Below are 20,022 nucleotides of genomic sequence, written 5' to 3'. Positions count from 1 at the left end.
GCGGGGTACCTTTGTATTTAATAAATACTTGCCTTCTAAGAGCTTGCTCAGGGCCGGCCTTAGAGAGGGGCCGCCCAAGGCGTCCCGCCATGAGCCCCACACCAGGCCAGCTCAGGGGAGTCCATCAAGGTCTGCCCCAAGCTGGCATGGTGCGAGAAGGTGCTGCAGGCGCCCTATGGAAAATAGAGAAGCTCCGCTGCTCTCAGGCGCGGGCGCATTTCATAACAATAGGGAGCTGATGCTTTCAGCACACACACCCCCCCCCATGACCATGGGCCCACTTGTGGGGGGGGGGCGCCACATTTATGTTGAGCCGGCCCTGCTGGTGGTGGCATCAAGCTTTCCACATGTGTGTGCCATGTGCTACAGCCTCCTCTTGCTGTCTCTCTGGGTCATCATCCATGTACAGGCTCTTCTTGCCCTGACTTCACTGCTTTTAGCGCTGTCACTTCATGCATATTCTCCCCCGGTGCCCCTCTCTGTCGCCCCTGCTTCCTTTGCTTGGGAGGCCCCGCAGTGCCTCTGCCCCCCCTGCACCTTGAGTCCCCTCGCGCGGCCACTTCCGCCCCCGGCCCCTCCACTGTTAGTCCGTCGTCGTCGTCTACATCCACGCGCCTCTGTTTACATTCGGCCCGGTGGGCGGGGCCTGCGGACATGCGCCGGCCGAATGCTCCAATGGCGGAGGCCACGCCCGCAGGACGCTGTTGCCAGGCAACGGCCGGCTGCCCACAGGGCGCCTCCCAGGGTGTGTAGTGGCGCACGTGCCGATCTGGCAGCATCCTCGGCAGGAAGGGGCGGGCCCCTGCTGCTCCCGCCCCTCGGTGTTCCCTGTCAAGAGGCGCATGCACATATTGCACGTAGCACTGGAGGCTATTACAGGGCTTGGGGCTCGCGCGCATTCCGGGCGCACTTGTAGGACACTGCAGGGGCATTTCCCGGGTCTGAGGCGGGCTTAAGGTTGGCGCGTGGAGAGTAGACTGCCAGCACACCGAATATACACCTGGGAGCACACAGAGCAGAGACACACAGGAGAGTGCGCCCAGAAGTGGCTCATTTAGCATGCTTGGTGCTGTGTGAACCGTCAACACAATAGAGTTAAGACCATCCCTGGGAGAGACACCCAGCAGCACATGTGACCACCCCAGCAGGGACCACCCTACAGAGAAGAGACATCCAGCAGCACAGGAGAAGAGACATCCAGCAGCACAGGTGACCACCCCTGCAAAGACCACCCTACAGAGAAGGGACATCCAGCAGCACAGGAGAAGAGACATCCAGCAGCACAGGTGACCACCCCTGCAAAGACCAGCATACAGAGAAGGGACACCCAGCAGCACAGGAGAAGAGACATCCAGCAGCACAGGTGACCACCCCTGCAAAGACCACCCTACAGAGAAGGGACATCCAGCAGCACAGGAGAAGAGACATCCAGCAGCACAGGTGACCACCCCTGCAAAGACCAGCATACAGAGAAGGGACACCCAGCAGCACAGGAGAAGAGACATCCAGCAGCACAGGTGACCACCCCTGCAAAGACCACCCTACAGAGAAGGTACATCCAGCAGCACAGGAGAAGAGACACCCAGCAGCACAGGTGACCACCCCTGCAACCCTTCAGAGAAGGGACATCCAGCAGCACATGCAGAGGATAGGAGTGCTTGACCCGGAGCGACTTGACAGACTGCAGAACGTGAGACTTACTCACACCCAGTGAATAGTGGCATCTGCACAAGCAGGAGAGAGAGTGCCTGTGTGAGGAGAGGAGTCTGGCTTTGCCTGTGCTTCTGGAGGCCAGTGTTGGGCCACTCGGATCTCTTTCTTCTAAGTGACAATCTGGGTTTGCCCCCTAGTTCTGTGTACTTCCCTCGTGCAGGTACTTTCAAGAGAGGGCACACCTACTGTGTTTATCCATTGTCAGAAGAAGTATTAGCTGAGTTGTTGAGCGGCCTTTATCACCTTGGTATCCACTGCCCAGGTTGCACCTCGGCACATCTGTCACTGGCCCAGGTTGACCTCTCCTCCAGGGTACTGTTTGCACACCTGTCCTCTGCCAGGTTGGGTCTTCCTGCGAGATGCCTCTCCCACACTTCTCCACACTAGACTTGGAGTGCTTGGCCCTGGAGCACATTGTTCCCCGCCTGCACGATGCAGGCTTCTGCTATCTGGACCATTTTGTGGGTGAGGTGGTTGGAGACTGTGTCCTGGAGCAGGTCAAGCGCATGCACAGCAATGGTGTGCTTAAGAATGGACAGCTGGCTGGCCAGCAGCGGGCCACCGTCCGTAGCCACATCCGGGGCGACAAGATTGCATGGGTTTCCGGCACAGAAGAAGGATGCGAAGCCATGGGCTACCTACTGTCTGTGATAGACCGTCTCGTCATGCTGTGTGGGAGTAGGCTGGGGAAGTACTATGTCAAGGAGCGGTCTAAGGTAAGTGGGCACAGCAGCAGCAATGGCTTCCAAGATCTCATTACCGTTTCTTTATTTCAGCGCAAACTGCTTACTCATTCTATTCCGATCTGACTGATGAGGGCGCTGCCTGTTGCAGGATCTGCATCAAGTGAAGCCCTCTGCCCTAGCTTCCCTGGGTGCTGGAGACTCCCATTTCTAGCTTCCCTAAATCAAGGCGTACCGCCACCTCCCAGCTTCCCTAGGCCATGGGCACTCCCATTTCTAGCTTCCCTAAATTAAGGCGTACCGCCACCTCCTAGCTTCCCTAGGCCATGGGCACTCCCATTTCTAGCTTCCCTAAATTAAGGCGTACCGCCACCTCCTAGCTTCCCTAGGCCATGGGCACTCCCATTTCTAGCTTCCCTAAATTAAGGCGTACCTCCACCTCCTAGCTTCCCTAGGTGCTGGGCACTCTCACCTCAAGCTTCCCTAAATCAAGGGTCACCCCCCTCCTAGCTTGCCTAGGTGCTGGGCACTCCCACCTCTTAGCTTCCCTAAATCCTGGGCACTCACATCTCCACCTTCCCTAAATCAAGGGGCACTGCTACCTCCTAGGTCCTGGGCACTCCATCTCCAGCTTCCCTAAATCAAGGGGTGCTTCCCTAGGCCATGGGCACTCCCATTTCTAGCTTCCCTAAATTAAGGGACACCCCCACCTCCCCCAGTCCAGGGCACTCCCATCTCTAGCTTCCCTAAATCAAGGGGCACCCCCAAACATCTGTAACCTCCCTAGGTCGAGGTGCGTCCTTTGCGCCACTATAACCTAACTCTGTGGTATGTGTCATGCTGAGCCCAAGTAAGTAAACCTAGTGTTGCTGCCCCCCCCCCCCAGATGCTGTACCAGCTTAGATTTTTCTATTGAAATCAGTCAGCCTGCTCCCTTTTTGAAGAGCCTTGCAACCGGCCTTATATCTCAAACTCAACTGCCTTCCTTCAAGAATAGCCGGAAGTTATGACGCTTTATATTTTGGAACCAAATATAGTTAACCAAACACAGATTCTCCCCCATAGGAGAGATTATAGCCATTGCAAGTCATGTGCACCCCCATAGGAGAGATTAAATACCTCTATCGTATTAGTCCCACGAGTGCCTACAACTACACTACACCGCCTGGAAATACCCCTTTGCAGGACTTTAAATCTTTGCAACAGTTCATAGCACAATTCACAATGAGCTGTACTGTTGCTTCTCGCGCTTACTAACCTACATGTTTGATACTTGTACATTTGCACCTGTTCGCGAGTATGCATTTATCAGCCCCAATGTTGACAAGTTGTACATTCCAAATAACACAATCATGTTGCATAGTTTCACAGTTTCACAGAACGTGCTGTTTGTTATAAACGTGCTTATGGCGCATGTTATTGTGGAATCCCAAATGAGCAACGTTTTCAAGACGCCTGTTGCATCTTCGAGGTGAGGGTGTAGCTCCCAGGTTCCCCTGGCAGCCAGGCCTGGCTTTTCTTCCTTGCGCGTTGGGACTCCCCATGGTAAGACTGGCCTGAGATGTGAGTACCCCGTTACCCCGCCAGGCCTAAAAGCTCCCACTTAAAGAACTAACAGGCCCAGCGCTGCACCACGTGACCACATGGGGTTCTTGCATTTTAAGGGCACTGGAATCAGAGGTGGGAATGTGGTGCAGTGCAATTGGCCTGCCAAGGGACCGCCTAATGTCAGTGCCTTTAAGTGTATTCTGGCCTCCTGATGCAGGGTAGGTTCTGCCGAAACGTGTCTTCCATGTTATAAACTGGTGCCAGAAGTGGCCCCCGGGAAGGGGCCTGGTGCACCCATTGCACATTAGAAATCACTGTGTCCGTCACTGTCGCTACAAGAATTCATGATGTAGCCCGTTTTATTTAAATATGCGGGTTAGCACTGGCTCCCCCCTGCCCCCTCCTTTGTGTGCGAGAAACATGGACTCCGCACCGCTGCTAGGCCGCATTGCAACCCCTGCGGCATTTTCCCCACATCGCCACCCCGCCCCCAGCTGAATGTAGACCACCGGCGCCAATTATTCATGAAATACCGGAGGTCCCGGCATTGTATTTTGGTAGGTTTTCCCAACACTATATTAACGAACAACCAGGGCCCCAGATACCATTTTACAGTGCGGGTATTTAACTTAATATTTTTTGAAGATGGGAGCAAAATGTTTTTTTAGGGAGTAAAAAAATAGCCATCAGGATCATAGTTTAATAAAAACCTGCTATTTTTGAAATCCTTGCACCTTTGCACCCAGTAATTCATGCACGTTAAAAAATGCATTTTTTTTGCAGTTGCTATTCAGATAATGAGTGGCAGCTTCCGGTGTGTGATTTATCCGTGGAAGCAGGGGCCCGTCGCCTAGATGTCTGCTTGCGGGCAGTTTTTTACTCCCTACATTTTCATTGGAGAATGGGCCTGCTTTCAGGGAGTGAATGTGGCCGTTTTCAGGGAGTGAATGTGGCCGTTTTCAGGGAGTGAATGTGGCGCAGCCACCTCCTTGCCCTTTAATAAGTGGGCTTTTTTTGGGGTGGGGGTGGTTGGTAAACATTTGGGCCTTGTGGTGGCAGGGTTGGTGTATATTTGGGCCACGTGGTGGTGGTGGGGGGAGGGGGTTGGTCTATATTTGGGTCTCATGATGTGGGGGAAAAGTCTACGTTTGGGCCTTGTGGTGTGAGGGACTGGTCTATAGTTGGACCTCGTGTTGGGGGGGGGTGGTCTATATTTGGGCCTTGTGGTGGGGGCTGGGTCTATATCTGGACCTCATGGTGAGGGGGGTCTATATCTGGGCCTCGTGGTGGGGGGGGGGTTGGTCTATATTGGGACCTTGTGGTGGGTGGGTGGGTCTATATTTGGACCTCATGGTGAGGGGGGGTCTATATCTGGGCCTCGTGGTGGGGGGGTTGGTCTATATTGAGGCCTTGTGGGGGGTGGGTCTATATTTGGACCTCATGGTGAGGGGGGTCTATATCTGGGCCTCGTGGTGGGGGGTTGGTCTATATCTGGGCCTCGTGGTGGGGGGGTTTCTCTATATCTGGGGCCGATGGTGGGGGAGGGGGGTCTATATCTGGGCCTCGTGGTGGGGGGGTTGGTCTATATTGGGGCCTCGTGGTGGGGGGGTTGGTCTATATCTGGGCCTCGTGTTGGGGGGTTTGGTCTGTATTGGGGCCTTGTGGTGGGGGGTGGGTCTATATTTGACCCTCATGGTGAGGGGGGTCTATATCTGGGCCTCGTGGTGGGGGGTGGGTCTATATCTGGGCCTCGTGGTGGGGGGTGGGTCTATATCTGGACCTCATGGTGAGGGGGGTCTATATCTGGGCCTCGTGGTGGGGGGGGTTGGTCTATATTGGGGCCTTGTGGTGGGGGGTGGCTCTATATTTGGACCTCATGGTGAGGGGGGTCTATATCTGGGCCTCGTGGTGGGGGGTGGGTCTATATCTGGGCCTCGTGGTGGGGTAGATCGGACCGCGTTTGTACCTCGGGGGTTAGGGTGTTGCCCGTTACTCCGTGTGGAAAGGCAGGGGCCGTGCAGGCCACGCCCTCGCAAGTGCATGAAGCATGCACGGTGCACGCTACCCGGAGCACGTAGCTGGACCCGGGGGCCTTGCTTTCGCTTTCCGTTTTCCATGCATACTCTCTGAAGTGTGTGCACAAACACAGGGCGCCTCTCCCCCCTCCCACACAGCCTTGCCATCCCTCGGGTTACAGAGGTCAGAGCCACCCCTGGCCCCCATATAGTGCTGTATGGTTTGCGGAAAAGCTTCAGCAATGTCGAAATGAAAGCTGCCCCGAGGACGCACATCTCCCGCAGGCCGGCGCCTGGAGGGGCCGAGCTGTCCATGGTGGTCCCTCGTGGCCCAGCAGCCCCCGCCGCCCTCGTCCTTGCAGTCCCAAGGAATTGTGCCGGGGCCCTGGTAGGGGGTGTCCCCTGGGAGGTTGTGCCTGGGGCCCCCGAGGTGGATGGCCCCTGGGGGATTGTGCCGGGGCCCTTGTAGGGGGTGTCCCCTGGGAGGATGTCCCCGGGGCCCTGTGGTGGATGGCCCCTGGGGGATTGTGCCAGGGCCCTTGTAGCGCATGTTCCCTGGGAGGTTGCGCCCGGGGCCCTTGTAGGGGGTGTCCCATGGGAGGTTGTCCCCGGGGCCCTGTGGTGGATGGCCCCTGGGGGATTGTGCCGGGGCCCTTGTAGGGGGTGTCCCCTGGGAGGTTGTCCCCGGGGCCCTGTGGTGGATGGCCCCTGGGGGATTGTGCCGGGGCCCTTGTAGCGCATGTTCCCTGGGAGGTTGCGCCCGGGGCCCTTGTAGGGGGTGTCCCCTAGGAGGTTGTCCCCGGGGCCCTGTGGTGGATGGCCCCTGGGGGATTGTGCCGGGGCCCTTGTAAGGGGTGTCCCCTGGGAGGTTGTCCCCGGGGCCCTGTGGTGGATAGTCCCTGGGGGATTGTGCCCGGGTCCTTGTAGGGGATGTCTCCTGGGAGGTTGTGCCTGGGGCCCCCGTGGTGGATGGCCCCTGGGGGATTGTGCCGGGGCCCTTGTAGCGCATGTTCCCTGGGAGGTTGCGCCCGGGGCCCTTGTAGGGGGTGTCCCCTGGAAGGTTGTGCCCGGGGCCCTGTGGTGCATGTTCCCTGGGGGGTCGTTTATGCTTGTGTGCGGCCCCCCAGAGATGGTTGAGGGGCATCGGTCGATGCTCCCCGCCCCTGGGTTGGGGAGGGGGGCAGATGTGTATTGTCTCGGAGGCACGGGGGGGGGTCTTTTCTCTGTCATTAATCTGTCTCTTATCTCTAATCTGGGTTCCTAGCAGTGGAGGGAAGTGGGGAGGCCGGGTTTCCTATTTCTATGCCCCCCCACTCACCCCCTGTGCAGCTGTGGTCTGTGCACTACTGGTGCCCACACGCTCGGCACGTAGCGCTGTCAGGAACCCTCACCGGACTGGCAGAGAGCCAGCCGCTGCCTCCCAGAACCTCTCCTGGGTTCCAGAAAACTGCTAGGGCATGCCGCCAGCCTGGCTGGGTCTTCCACAACCCGGTGTTGGTGCCACCCTGCCCAGGCTGAGCACTGAGGTGGCAGCACCCAGGCTGGATCTCCCGGTGCTGGTGCCACCCTGCCCGGAGTGGCCACTGAGGTGGCAGCAGCCTGGCTGGATCTTCCAGAACCCAGTACTGGAGCATTGGTGCTGCCCTGCCAGGGCCTACTACCGAGGTCTCCCTGAACCCAGTACTGGAACATTCGTGCCCCCTGCCAGGGCCTACTACCGAGGTCTCCCTGAACCCAGTACTGGAACATTAGTGCCCCCTGCCAGGGCCTACTGCCGAGGTCTCCCTGAACCCAGTACTGGAACATTAGTGCCCCCTGCCAGGGCCTACTGCCGAGGTCTCCCTGAACCCAGTACTGGAACATTAGTGCCCCCTGCCAGGGCCTACTGCCGAGGTCTCCCTGAACCCAGTACTAGAACATTAGTGCCCCCTGCCAGGGCCTACTGCCGAGGTCTCCCTGAACCCAGTACTGGAACATTAGTGCCCCCTGCCAGGGCCTACTACTGAGGTCTCCCTAAACCCAGTACTGGAGCATTGGTGCTGCCCTGCCAGGGCCTACTACTGAGGTCTCCCGGAACCCAGTACTGGAACATTCGTGCCCCCTGCCAGCGCGCTTCTGGTGTGCCACCGTGGGCCTCGCGCCCCAGCATCGCACGTCGCGCGCCTGACCTCCTATCACCAGTAGAGCCGATTAGCCACGGTCTGTGAACGTGCCAAGTGCACCCTCGTGCCAAGCTTTCCAGGCACGGAGGAGGAGAGGTGCCCCTGGGCGGGCGTGCCCTGGCAGCAGGTGTCTGCGTGTGGGCCTGTGTATTGCCATGCATAACGGTTACCGTGAGTGCAGTGTGCGTGCAGGCTTCCCCTGGTGCCCACACGCGGGCGCTGCCCCAGGCTCTGGGAGTTCGTGGCGGACTGTGCTCCGAGGATTGATTTGTAGAGGGGGGGGGGGGGGGGGTGGAGCTTTCTGTTACAGAAATAGTTCGTGTGTCCCCGGTGTTTGTACCTGAACGTTGGCCTTCTTGGCTTCCGCAGGCCTGGCTATATGATGGGGGCCGTGTTTCCCCTGCAATCCCTGTGGCATGCCTGTGTTTTTCCACTAATATGTTCCTTTATTTTTGTAATCTTTTTTTCTTTTACAAGAACGTTATGGCATTCGTTTGAAATTTTTTATTTTTGTAATTGATATCGTTTTTTTTTAAAATGTAATTTTGTGTGTTTGTTTCAAGAGTGGAAAGTGTGTGGCTTAACGTTGCAGTTCCTTTCTGGAACATCACAACTTTGTGTAATCGGTGCACTGGGCTTTGTGTGAGGCTCGGACGGCAGTCTCTCGGGCATTGGTTGTGGACCATCGGCTATTCACTTGGCCAGCTGGCAGGGAGCTGAAACCAGCCCCTGGGTATCGGGCATCACCCAGGGCGGGAGTATATGTAGTGTGCACTAGGTGTGTCATATTTCTCCTCTATTTAAGGTTATGCGTGCATGTTTCTAAGGCACCACTTTGCCTGTGGAGCTAAAAGTAGCTCTTGGAATCGAGTTAACCAGGCTACCAGGCGCTACAAAGCTGCAAGAAATGCCCGACCGTGTCCTATAGGAACGCTTCTTCGGCCGTTTGCGGCAAGTAGATCCTTTTTTTGCTGCGCCCCCTAATTTACTGTGCACGTTAACTCCCCCGGTGTTACTTTTCAGGTTTCACTGGGGACCATTTTCGCTTTTGTTTTCTGCCCAGGTTATGAAAATACCTCTAGTCCCGCTTCTGTCCTTATGACCGTCCTAGGGCAGGGGTCTGCCGCCTGCTGCTCTCCAGATGTTTTGGACTACGGCTCCCATAATCCCTCACCATTGAGTATGTTGGCGGCAGCAGTGCAGAGGTCGCAGGCCCCTGTCTGAGGAGGAAGCCTTCTCCGCAAAGAGACTATATGGAAAGTCTGGCATTTTGGTGCCACTCTGAGGTGCCCCCGTGGTGACTTTGGTGCACCAGTTTCCTATGCAACCTAGCGCCTAGGCCCGTGTAGCGCCCTGCGAGTGTGGGTCACTGGTTCTCGGTAGGAGGCGCAGTCTCCTCCCGGAACCCAGTGCCGTGCGTGCCTGCCTGCGTGCCTGCCTGCGTGCTTTGGGTGTCCTCCACACGCCGCCGGCCCCTCTGAAGCGGCCGCTCCCGCCACCCAGGGAAATGGCCTGTGTTGTTCTTGGCCGCCGCTGCTCACTTCTGGGAGGGGTGGGGGGGACGGTTGGGATCTGGAGCCCCCCCACTTTGGCTCTAGGCCCAGCTGTGTTTTGGAAATCGCTGCAGCAGACGTGGAAAAGCGCCCGCGCCTCCTATAGAATCGGGCAGGACGTGTACAATGCCTTGTGCAGCCCGGACTGGCCCTTCCTTATATGGTGGCAAAGAGCTTTCTCAGAAGAGGCTTCCGGGCGAGCAGGCCCTGCACGTGGGGCCGCAGGACTGCAGAGAGGGCCCCATGGCAGCAGGGCTGCTGGGGAGGTTTTGGGTGAGCAGACCCAGGATCACTAGACCTGGCAGAGAGTACCCCAGGTCGGCAGGGGCTGGCATGGAGGTTGGAGAAGACCCAGGGTCCCTAGACCTGGCAGAGAGTGCCCCAGGTCGGCAGGGGCTGGCATGGACGTGGGCGAGGACCCTGGGTCTCTAGGGCTGGAGAGGGTTGGAGGAAAAAGGCCTGGCAGAGAGTGCCCCGGGTCGGCAGGAGCTGGCATGGAGGTTGGAGAGGACCCAGGGTCAGTAGGACTGGCAGAGAGTGCCCCAGGTTGGCAGGGCTGTCGTGGTCAGGGTTGGAGGAGAAGGCCATGTGTCAATAGGGCTGGTGGTGGGTGCCCCAGGTTGGCAGGACTGATGTGGAGGTTGGAGAAAACCTAGGGTCACTAGGACTGGTGGTGAGTGCCCAGGGTTGGCAAGACTGACGTGGAGAAGGATGGAGAACACCCTGGTTCAGCGGACCTGGCAGAAAGTGTCCTAGGTCGGCAGTGGCCAGCATGGAGTTTAAAGAACACCCTGGTTCAGTGAACTTGCCCCCCCCGGGTTAGCAGGGCTGGCATGGAAGTTGGAGGCAGCCCTGGTTCAGTAAACTTGGCAGAGAGCCCCCTGGGTTAGCAGGGTTGGCATGGAAGTTGGAGGAGAAGACCCCGGGTCAGCTGGGCTGGCATGGAGGTTGGAGGGGACCCTGGGTCAGTAGACTTGGCAGAGAGCGCCCCAGGTTAGCAGGGCTGGCATGAAGGTTGGAGGAGACCCCGGGTCAGTAGACCTGGCAGAGAGCCCCCAGGTTAGCAGGGCTGGCATGGAAGTTGGAGGAGACCCCGGGTCAGTAGACTTGGCAGAGGGCACCCCGGGTTAGCAGGGCTGGCATGGAGGTTGGAGGAGACCCCGGGTCAGTAGACTTGGCAGAGAGCACCACGGGTTAGCAGGGCTGGCATGGAGGTTGGAGGAGACCCCGGGTCAGTAGACTTGGCAGTGTGCCCCGGGTTAGCAGGGCTGGCATGGAGGTTGGAGACCCTGGGTCAGTAGACTTGGCAGAGTGTGCCCCGGGTTAGCAGGGCTGGCATGGAGGTTGGAGACCCTAGGTCAGTAGACTTGGCAGAGAGCGCCTGGGTTAGCAGGGCTGGCATGGAAGTTGGAGGAGACCCCGGGTCAGTAGACTTGGCAGAGAGCACCCCGGGTTAGCAGGGCTGGCATGGAGGTTGGAGGAGACCCCGGGTCAGCAGGGCTGGCATGGAGGTTGGAGGAGAAGCACCCGGGTCAGTACGACTGGCAGAGGGAGTCCCCCCCACACCCCCCGTCCCCCAGTTTAGGAGGACTGGCAGGTTATATGTGCCTTGGTGTATGGATGCATCGGTGGGAGCGACTTCTTCAAATTTCAGGCCAAAGGTCGCAGGTCCTGAGGTCCTATATGGGAATGATGTTATCCTGTATCTTCACCTCAAACTGTGGATGTCTGGGAGAATGGGGGGGGGGAAGCAGCCTAAAGCGGGTGCCTTGTAACCCATCTTCCCACCCAGGCTGGCAGAGAATACGCTGTTCTGTGATTGAAGCGTGGTTTTTATTGAGAAAGGTTGACTCAATCTACATCAGAAATGGATTTGGCGCCTTGAAGCCGCCTCGGAGCACCACCCGTGCTACACTAGTGCAGCAGCGAGTGTGATGTGGCTGTTCCAGACTGCTCTTGCTCCTTTTGGCTCATACTCCTTTCTTTGTTTCTCTCTTGTAGGCAATGGTGGCCTGTTACCCTGGAAACGGCACCGGTTATGTGCGGCACGTGGACAATCCTAATGGGGATGGACGCTGCATCACCTGCATCTACTACCTGAACAAGAACTGGGACTCAAAGGTGCGGCATCCCTGAGGGCGAGGGTTTCTGGGGTGCAGAGGGTGGTACCTGCAGTGGTGGGCGAGGACTGGTACAGCAGCATACCCCAAAGCTGCGGTGCACAGCAGTCACCCATATAACAGAGCCCAGGGCACAGCAGGAAACCTCAGGCACAGAATCCTGGGGAACAGCAGGACATCTCAGGATAGAACCCTGGGGTACAGCAGGAAACCTCGGGCACAGAACCCTAGGGTATAGCAGGAAACCTCACACCAGAACCCTGGGGTACAGCAAGAAACCTTACATCAGAACCCTGGGGTACAGCAGGAAACCACAGCCCAGAACCCTGGGGTACAGAAGGAAACCTCAGGCACAGAACCCTGGGGTATAGCAGGAAACCTCATACCAGAACCCTGGGGTACAGCAGGAAACCTCAGGCTGGAACCCTGGGGTACAGCAGGAAACCTCAGACATAGGACCCTGTGGAACAGCAGGAAACCTCAGGCACAGAACCCTGTGGTATAGCAGGAAACCTCAGGCACAGAACCCTGGGGTATAGCAGGAAACCTCAAACCTGAACCCTGGGGTACAGCAGGAAACCTCGCACCAGAACCTTGGGGTAAAGCAGGAAACCTTAGGCCAGAGCCCTAAGGTACAGCAGGAAACCTCACACCAGAACCCTGGGGAACAGCAGGAAACCTCAGGCTAGAACCCTGGGTTACAGCAGAAAACCTCACACCAGAACCCTGGGTTACAGCAGGAAACCTCAAACCAGAACCCTGGGGTACACCAGGAAACCCCAGGCTAGAACCCTGGGGTACAGCAGGAAACCTCACATTAGAACCCTGGGGTCTAGCAGGAAAACCCAGGTACAGAACCCCGGAGTACAGCAGGAAATCAAACCAGACCCCTGGGGTACAGCAGACAACCTCAGGTACAGAACCTTGGGGTACAGCAGGAAACCTTAGGCCAGAGCCCTAAGGTACAGCAGGAAACCTCAGGCACAGAACCCTGGGGAACAGCAGGAAACCTCAGGCTAGAACCCTGGGGTACAGCAGGAACCCTCACACCAGAACCCTGGGTTACAGCAGGAAACCTCAAACCAGAACCCTGGGGTACACCAGGAAACCCCAGGCTAGAACCCTGGGGTACAGCAGGAAACCTCACACCAGAAACCTGGGGTACAGCAGGAAACCTCAGGCACAGAACCCCGGGGTACAGCAGGAAACCTCACACCAGAACCCTGGGGTACAGCAGGAAACCTCACACCAGAACCCTGGGGTACAGCAGGAAACCTCAGGCACAGGACCCTGGGGTACAGCAGGAAACCCCAGGCCAGAACCCGATCTTGATCCTACTGAGGTGTCGTCGCACCTCCATCAGTGCCTGACGGCTGTAGGTGAGTGGATGGGCCAGAATTGGCTGAAGCTGAATGGGGACAAGACAGAGGTGATAGTGGTGGGTGCCCCTCCTGATCCTTCACTCTGGGTGTCCTCCTTCTGGCCTTCTTTCCTTTGTCCTCTACCTGTCCCTGTGGCAAAGGTTAAGAATCTCGGTATCACCCCTCTCTGCTTCACGGTCTATGAATGACCAAGTCTCAGCTGTGTGTAAAGTGGGTCATTATCATGAAGATACTGAAGAAGGTTCTACCGCTTCTGCCTGGCTTCCCCCAGTTGTTGCTGCCATGGTGCTCAGCCGACTGGACTACTGTAATTCATTGTATCTTGCACAGCCTAAAGGCGCAGTCCCAACGACTTCAGCGCCTGCAAAATCTAGCTGCTCGTACTGCTACTGGCTCCCCTTATGGGGCACTCATTGCTCCGGTAGTTCGTGCCTTACACTGGCTCCCTGTTGGTCAGAGAGTTAGAGTTTAAATCTCTATGTATTGTACACCAAGCTATCCATGGACTGGGGGCAGAAAATCTCCAGTCCAAGTTTATTCGCTATCTCCCCGTCCGCTCACTACGCTCCTCATCTGCCGACCTATTGGTGGTCCCACCGTATCAGCATGAACGGATTGGAGGACGGGCTTTCTCTGTGGCCGCGGCACAGTTGTGGAACAACCTGCCTCCTAAGATTAGGGCTATCTCCAACCACCTGGCTTTCAGAACATCTGTGAAGACCTTGCTATTCTGACTCTGCCTTGGCCTTATTGGTTCCTTCATAACATAACAGCAGGAAACCTCATGTCAGAGCGCCATCTTCTGAAGATCACAGGACTTGCTGCATCTTGTTCTGCACCGGGGGAGTGAAGAAGCTCACACAGGCCCTGCCAGGGGTAGGGTGGGTAGTGGCAGGGGTAGGGTGGGCAGTGGCTGGGGATCACAGTCTGAGAGCGAGCCCAGGGTTTCCCAAAGGCAGTAACCTGTACAGCCCGTGTCTGGCCAATCCTTTTGGACGCTGTATCCTTGTGAACGCATGATGGACCAAGCACTATCGCAGAAATCCGGGTCTGAGAGGAGGGGGAGCATTACTCCACAGGGGTCCCTGGGGGTCCCTGGCGCTCCAGGCCACTGGGTGGAGGGGCGAGCTCCCATCACACTGGGTGAAACTCCACCTCCTCTTTCCTTTCACAGTGCAGTTTACATAATGGGCCTGCAGCCGTTTTCCGGTTTGTAAGGCTTGACTTCATTCGGCCACGGTCACACGTGCTTCCCGTCCCTTAGCAGTGCCAAGATTCATCCCTTTGTATTGAAGGAAGCAGTTACCAGGTGTGTGTGCAGGAGAGGGAGGTGGGGGCCAAGCTGGAATGAATAGTGCAGCGGCCATGGAGCTCTCCTCCTTGAGCTATCTAGACCTCACCATGTCCAAAAGGGGCCCTGGCGCTGCACGCAGCAGGGCAGGCAGGCGGGGCGCAGCACCACCCATGTTCAGTTTTTTTCGCTTCGAGGTGCTTTGTACCCCATATGCTGGAGCATCTTGGTAGGCGTGCACCTTTGCCACTCCAGGGTCCTGCATGCAGGGCTGGGCCCCAGGCTTAAGCGGGCACCCCTGGGACACGGAACCGCACCCCAAGTACCCAGGTGGTAGACTGGACTAAGGGGCACTGCAGACACCCATTGCTACACAGAGTGCACAAGCCCTGACCCCACACCATCCACTACCCCAGGTCAGCCCCCGCTTCTTAGTTCCAGACTCTGTTCCTTTGCTGCCAGACCCTCCTGTAACACACTCCTCTGTTCCCTTTGCAGGTGCACGGGGGGGTCCTGCGGATATTCCCAGAAGGCAAGTCTTACGCTGTGGACGTGGAGCCGCTCTTCGACAGGCTGCTGTTCTTCTGGTCCGACCGAAGGAACCCCCACGAAGTGCAGCCCTCTTACTCCACCAGGTGAGTGCTGCTGCCAGTGCACCTGCGCCCTGACCTGCAGCCCCCCAAGCTCTTCAGTGCCAGCTTCCATTCATATAGAGAGACTCCACCTGCAGCCCTGCCAGTGCACCTCCATGCCACACAATGTCCTGCCACTTCCCGCCCAGCCTGCATGTTCAGTCCAGGGGCCCGTTTGCAGCTCTACTAATGCAGCACCCTTGCTATGCCAATTCTGGCAGGCACATACATCTCTGGCAGTGCACCTTGATCCTGGCATGAGGGCCTTTTCCTGCTTCTAGCGCCTGGACTAAGAGTTCTCGCCGCTATCTTTTTTACTTGGCCTTTGTCCTGCTTTCTAACACAGTGGTCCCATGGAACGGGTGTCCCTTAACACCTAGGTTTGCACCCCCCGCCCCTGTTCCCCACCTTTGCCCCCTAGTTGCTTGTTGGTCCCTTGGTGCGAATTTGCCCCTTCCCCAATTCTTCGCTCCACATTCCCTTGTATCTCTGCTTTCCTCACTGTGTCCTTGCCCATATGATTGGAAAGCACTCTTGTTGCATCATGGCGCTAGGTAGTGGCACCTGCTGTCTTTTTTTCCCACCAGGCTCTGAATTCACAGAGGTGTTTGCCATTCTAGGTACGCTATGACTGTCTGGTACTTTGACGCAGAAGAGCGAGCTGAGGCCAAAGAGAAGTTCCGAAGCTTAACGGGTGAGAATCTTTGCATGAACTGTGCATGTCTGCATGCAGATCGTGTAGCAGCCGCCGGCGCCTCTGATCATGTGTGAGGAATTCGACCATCCGCACGGGGAGTGTGTGCTCGCCTGGGCCTTTTAGAAATGTTCTAATTAAATGGAATGTTGGGAGATCAAACTCCGGAAAATATGTGGGGCTAATCCACACACATTTTCCTATGCTCGCTGCACAACAAACACATAGTCACGTGTACTCCGGAGGGACACAGCCTACAGGCGCAGTCCTCCTGTCATGTTCAGCTGGAATGCGACAGCCATGAGTACATGAAAGCGGTGTCTAGTCAAAGGATCGAATATAAAGGGTCGACAGATCAAAGGGTCGACAGGTCAAAGGATCGAATTTTGTTTTTTTTCTCACATTTTTTTTCACATTTTTACATCTCAAGAAGGAGGAAGGCACACCGTCCTCTAGCCATTGTCAGCCTAATTAAAATATCAAAGGCTCCATGGATCTGCCTTTAATTCTCTAAACTGCCTCTAAACTGCTGGTGGCATTGCATACTGATGAGAGTTAATTGGAACAGGCCTGCGTCAGGCTTCATCGCAGAATGGATAAGAGGAAGGCAGGACTAACACCTCTTGGAAATGCAATGTGTCAACTTGCAGCTAGTTCCCACCCATTTGTATGAAGGACAGTGAATGGCATGTCTGGGTCCACTAATTACCGTAGGCAACCCCTGCAGAGCAGACCCCTTTCAGAGGCACAAAGTAAGTGATTTGAAGCAGTCTGTTGGATAAACTCCTTCCTAAGTGACCGTACTTCTAGAGTCTTCATTGATATCCACGCAGCTGACTCCATCCCCGTCCCCCTTGGCGTTCCGCAAGGCTCCTGCTTGCCACTGACCCTTTATAACACCTACACCAAACCCCTCTTTGATATTCTCGATGCTCTAGGCAACACCTACACCAACTTTGCGGATGATATGCAAATTCCCACCCCCCTTTCTGGCAACTACACCAATGATTCCAATGCAATCAACAAAGTATTCTGCAGCATCCAGTCCTGGATGGCGACACACAACCTCTGCATTATTGAAGAGAAGACAGAGCTCCTCATTGTAGGCTCTCCCGCTCGCCTTAAATCCCCTGAGCCGTCTTCCGCTGCCTTCTTCATTGGTGGTTCTACCATTCCTGTCCTCAAGCATGCCAAAACCCTGGGTGTCTACCTGGCCACATAACTAACCATGAGAGGTCATGTCAGTGCTCTGGCGCCCGCTGCCTCCTACACCACTTCCTCTGCCAACCTAGTCAAGTAACAGCTGATCCAAAACAAAGCCCTGCGGGCAGCGCTGGGTATCCAGAAGTCGGACCATATCTCTTCCACTCGCTCAGAAGTCCATTGGCTACCAATAAAAGCTCTGTTGGACACTGCTGCATCCATAATGAAGCCCCCACCTGCCTGAACCACTGCATCACAAAGAAACGGCACGGCCCCCCACTCCGCTCCTTCAACCAGCTAACCTAAGCAACCCCTCGCTATAAACCTGTCAGAGCTGGGGGCTGGGCTTCAGCTCTACGACCCCCACACTGTGGAACTCCCTGCCTCCTCATCCAAGAAACGAGCCCTACTAGCTAGCATTCAAGAAATTATTGAAAACCTGGCTATGCAATAAATATGACTAACACCTTGTCAACTATGAACTGTCAAAAGCGCACTGACCTCTTAACACAATGATTTGTCATGTCTTTTTTTGTATGTTACCACACTGTACAAATGCTGTGATACCTGGGGGTCTGGGCGTTCCTCAAATGTAAATATGTAAATAAATAAATATTATGTAATGTGGCAGAATGGATGTAAAAAGGCAGGGAAGTTTGGTGAGCGCAATGCCAGGGGTTATGATTAATTCCAAGCCTCTAACGCGTTTCATTTTTGCTACATGTAACCAGTGACTACATGCAGGAATTCAGTCTAATTGGCCAGTGCCTTTTTTGACCAATTCCAGAATGCAGGAGCTCGCTGTGGCTGTGTGTAACCACCTCTCTCTCTTCCCTTTATTCCAGCATCTGGGAAGCAGGCTGGCTCTCGTCAGGAAGATGGGTCCGGTTGACCTGTTGGCACAGCAGGGTTCTGATATGTGGCACTCGTCTTCTGTGGAAGGAGAGCATAGTGGCCAGTCCGGCCCCAGCATGACCAGTGTCTGGTCCATAACCGTCCTTACTTGGACAGAAATAAGTAACTGTGGCTTGCGAAGCTGGTGCTCAGACATTGTCACCGTTTCCTTCTGATCACCTCAACGCTGAGCTCTGTTGAAGGCGACGCCAGGTCAGTCTCCTGCAAGGGCTGCTTTGTAGAGGCAGCTTGCTATGCAGGGAAGACCCCTCGTGCAACTGCGCCTTGATGGGACTGTACATCAGAGACCTGGTCATTGGCAAAGGAAAGAGGTGGCAACCATCTAGGGTGTGAAGTTGTCGGGCCACTAGTTTGAGTTTTAAAATGTAGGTGATTGGCCAGGTGACCTCCCACTTTGCCTGGCCCGAGGTGGTCTATGAACCGGGTGTCTGAGGAAGGGACAGCTGGGCTGTGGGAGTGTTGTTAAATCCCAGAGCTGCACTTTCCCAATCAACCTCCAAGGCAAGGATTTGTCTGTTTTTATTGAAACAAAAACACAGTTTTAGCCGAATTTTTCACACCTTCATTGGTTCAGACTGTGAATGCAGATGAGTAGGCTAATCCAGTGGGTAGCCAAAGCACCCCCTGGGGTAGGTACAGACTGTAAGTGATTAGGGATGCAAAATCCCCCCCCGCCCCTCGAGGCCTGGAGTTGGGCAACCCTTGTATGCACCTTGAATGGGGAGAATTGTGACAAAGTTCCTGTTAAGCCAACCTGTGATGTGCCAATGGTGTGCACAGTCTGTAATGCACGCAGGGCAGGAATTGTGCATGGCTCCTGTTTGGGCTGCAGGCTTAGTCCTTCTTGGCCCTGCTTGGATGACACTGGTCTGGGTGCTGTAATCAGTTCATTGGGACACCCGCCTCACAGAAGGGCACGCTTCTCTGCTCTCTGCTTCATGTCCAGTCCTCCCACGTGGCTGTGTGAAAGTGTACACATTGTGGCATTTGCAGCGCATCACAGCTGCACCCCTAAACGCAGCGACTCCTCCCCTTTTCCAGTTCCCCACACTGTCCCTCCTTGCTTACCAAAGAGCATAGTCTCTGCCTGGACACTCGCTGCTGCTCTGCTCTGAAAGGCCTTTTCCCCGCTCCTGCTCCTCTTGCTTACACCCCTTCCCAGCCTCCCCTGTCCCCCTCTGAGAGTCTGTGACTGTTCAGCTGAGCGTGGCGGCAGAAAAGCAGCTCTGATGACTGCCTTTCTCAACAAGTGTTCCTCTGGTGAATAATCTCCTCTGGTGAATAATCTCCTGAGGTGAGTAATCTTCCCTGTGGCAATATTGCCATTAGTATTCCGGGGTCTGAAGGTTCGGGATACTGGTTGTCCCGAGTTTGCAGCCCCGGAACACTAATGGCTTATGAAACCTTTTCAAGCGGCATGTCTTTGCCGTTTGAAAAGATTTCATTGCAGTACGCACTGGTTGTATGAACACTAGACCGCGTGTACTGCATCATTAGTACGGAGCAACAGGGCGCCATTTGGGGCAAAGTTGCTCCGTACTAATGAATGGGACAAAAATGAAAATAAAAAAGGGCGAAGGGGCTACGTGTGGTGTCTTCTCCCTTTCCAAGGTTGCCTTGAAAAAAGAGTGTACCCAGCACGCGAACAACGTGCCGGGTACACTCTGAGAACTGAGGTAGGGTTCGGAAATGAGCCAATCATCTTTCAGTGTAATCCCGTGGATTGTAGTGCCGGGTACTAATGGTGAATAATCTCCTCTGTGAATAAGAGTTTTGTTACTTGAATATTTTTTTATACATTTAGCAAATATTTTCTCATTTTTTTTTTTTTTTTTTTTTTTATTCTGTTGAAGACTGTACAATAAATAATACATTAAGAATGTTTCATGGGTTATGTCTTATTTTGTTCGCTGTTGTGGTGTTTTTCCACACCCTTTCCACAGTACACCGCGAAAAAAAGCCCGCCTGTTTGGTAAAGTTGCTTGATACATGTAGCCCCTCGCTAATTGTTTGGGCAGTGCTTTAAGTGGGCCGGGGCCATACCGGCCAAGTCCCGGCAATCTCCAAAAAGTGAGGCTGAGCTGGGACCCTACCGGCCACCCCCGTACCCC

At 55.5% G+C, this 20,022-nt stretch overlaps 1 protein-coding gene across 2 annotated transcripts in view; it reads left to right on the top strand.

Moving 5' to 3' along the window:
* Window positions 1-19,793, top strand: part of EGLN3 (egl-9 family hypoxia inducible factor 3) — a 33,602-nt gene extending 13,809 nt beyond the window's left edge. Inside the window, exons 1-6 of one of the 2 annotated variants that reach the window (XM_069638459.1) lie at window positions 837-1,552; window positions 1,624-2,429; window positions 11,676-11,795; window positions 14,966-15,102; window positions 15,720-15,793; window positions 17,842-19,793. In XM_069638459.1, the coding sequence (XP_069494560.1) occupies window positions 2,073-2,429; window positions 11,676-11,795; window positions 14,966-15,102; window positions 15,720-15,793; window positions 17,842-17,888 (735 nt within the window). In that variant the 5' untranslated portion in view covers window positions 837-1,552; window positions 1,624-2,072 and the 3' untranslated portion in view covers window positions 17,889-19,793. Of the gene's footprint in view, window positions 1-836; window positions 1,553-1,623; window positions 2,430-11,675; window positions 11,796-14,965; window positions 15,103-15,719; window positions 15,794-17,841 lie in introns of those variants that run through there. The other variant, XM_069638458.1, reaches the window with a different exon arrangement.
* The last annotated feature ends 229 nt before the right edge of the window (window positions 19,794-20,022 follow it).

Source organism: Ambystoma mexicanum, chromosome 14 (genome assembly GCF_040938575.1).
Source record: "Ambystoma mexicanum isolate Mex_15411 chromosome 14, UKY_AmexF1_1, whole genome shotgun sequence".
NCBI classification, from domain to species: Eukaryota; Metazoa; Chordata; class Amphibia; order Caudata; family Ambystomatidae; genus Ambystoma; species Ambystoma mexicanum.
Note: the sequence above shows the minus strand (reverse complement) of the source record. Positions and strands in the feature narration are given on the sequence as shown.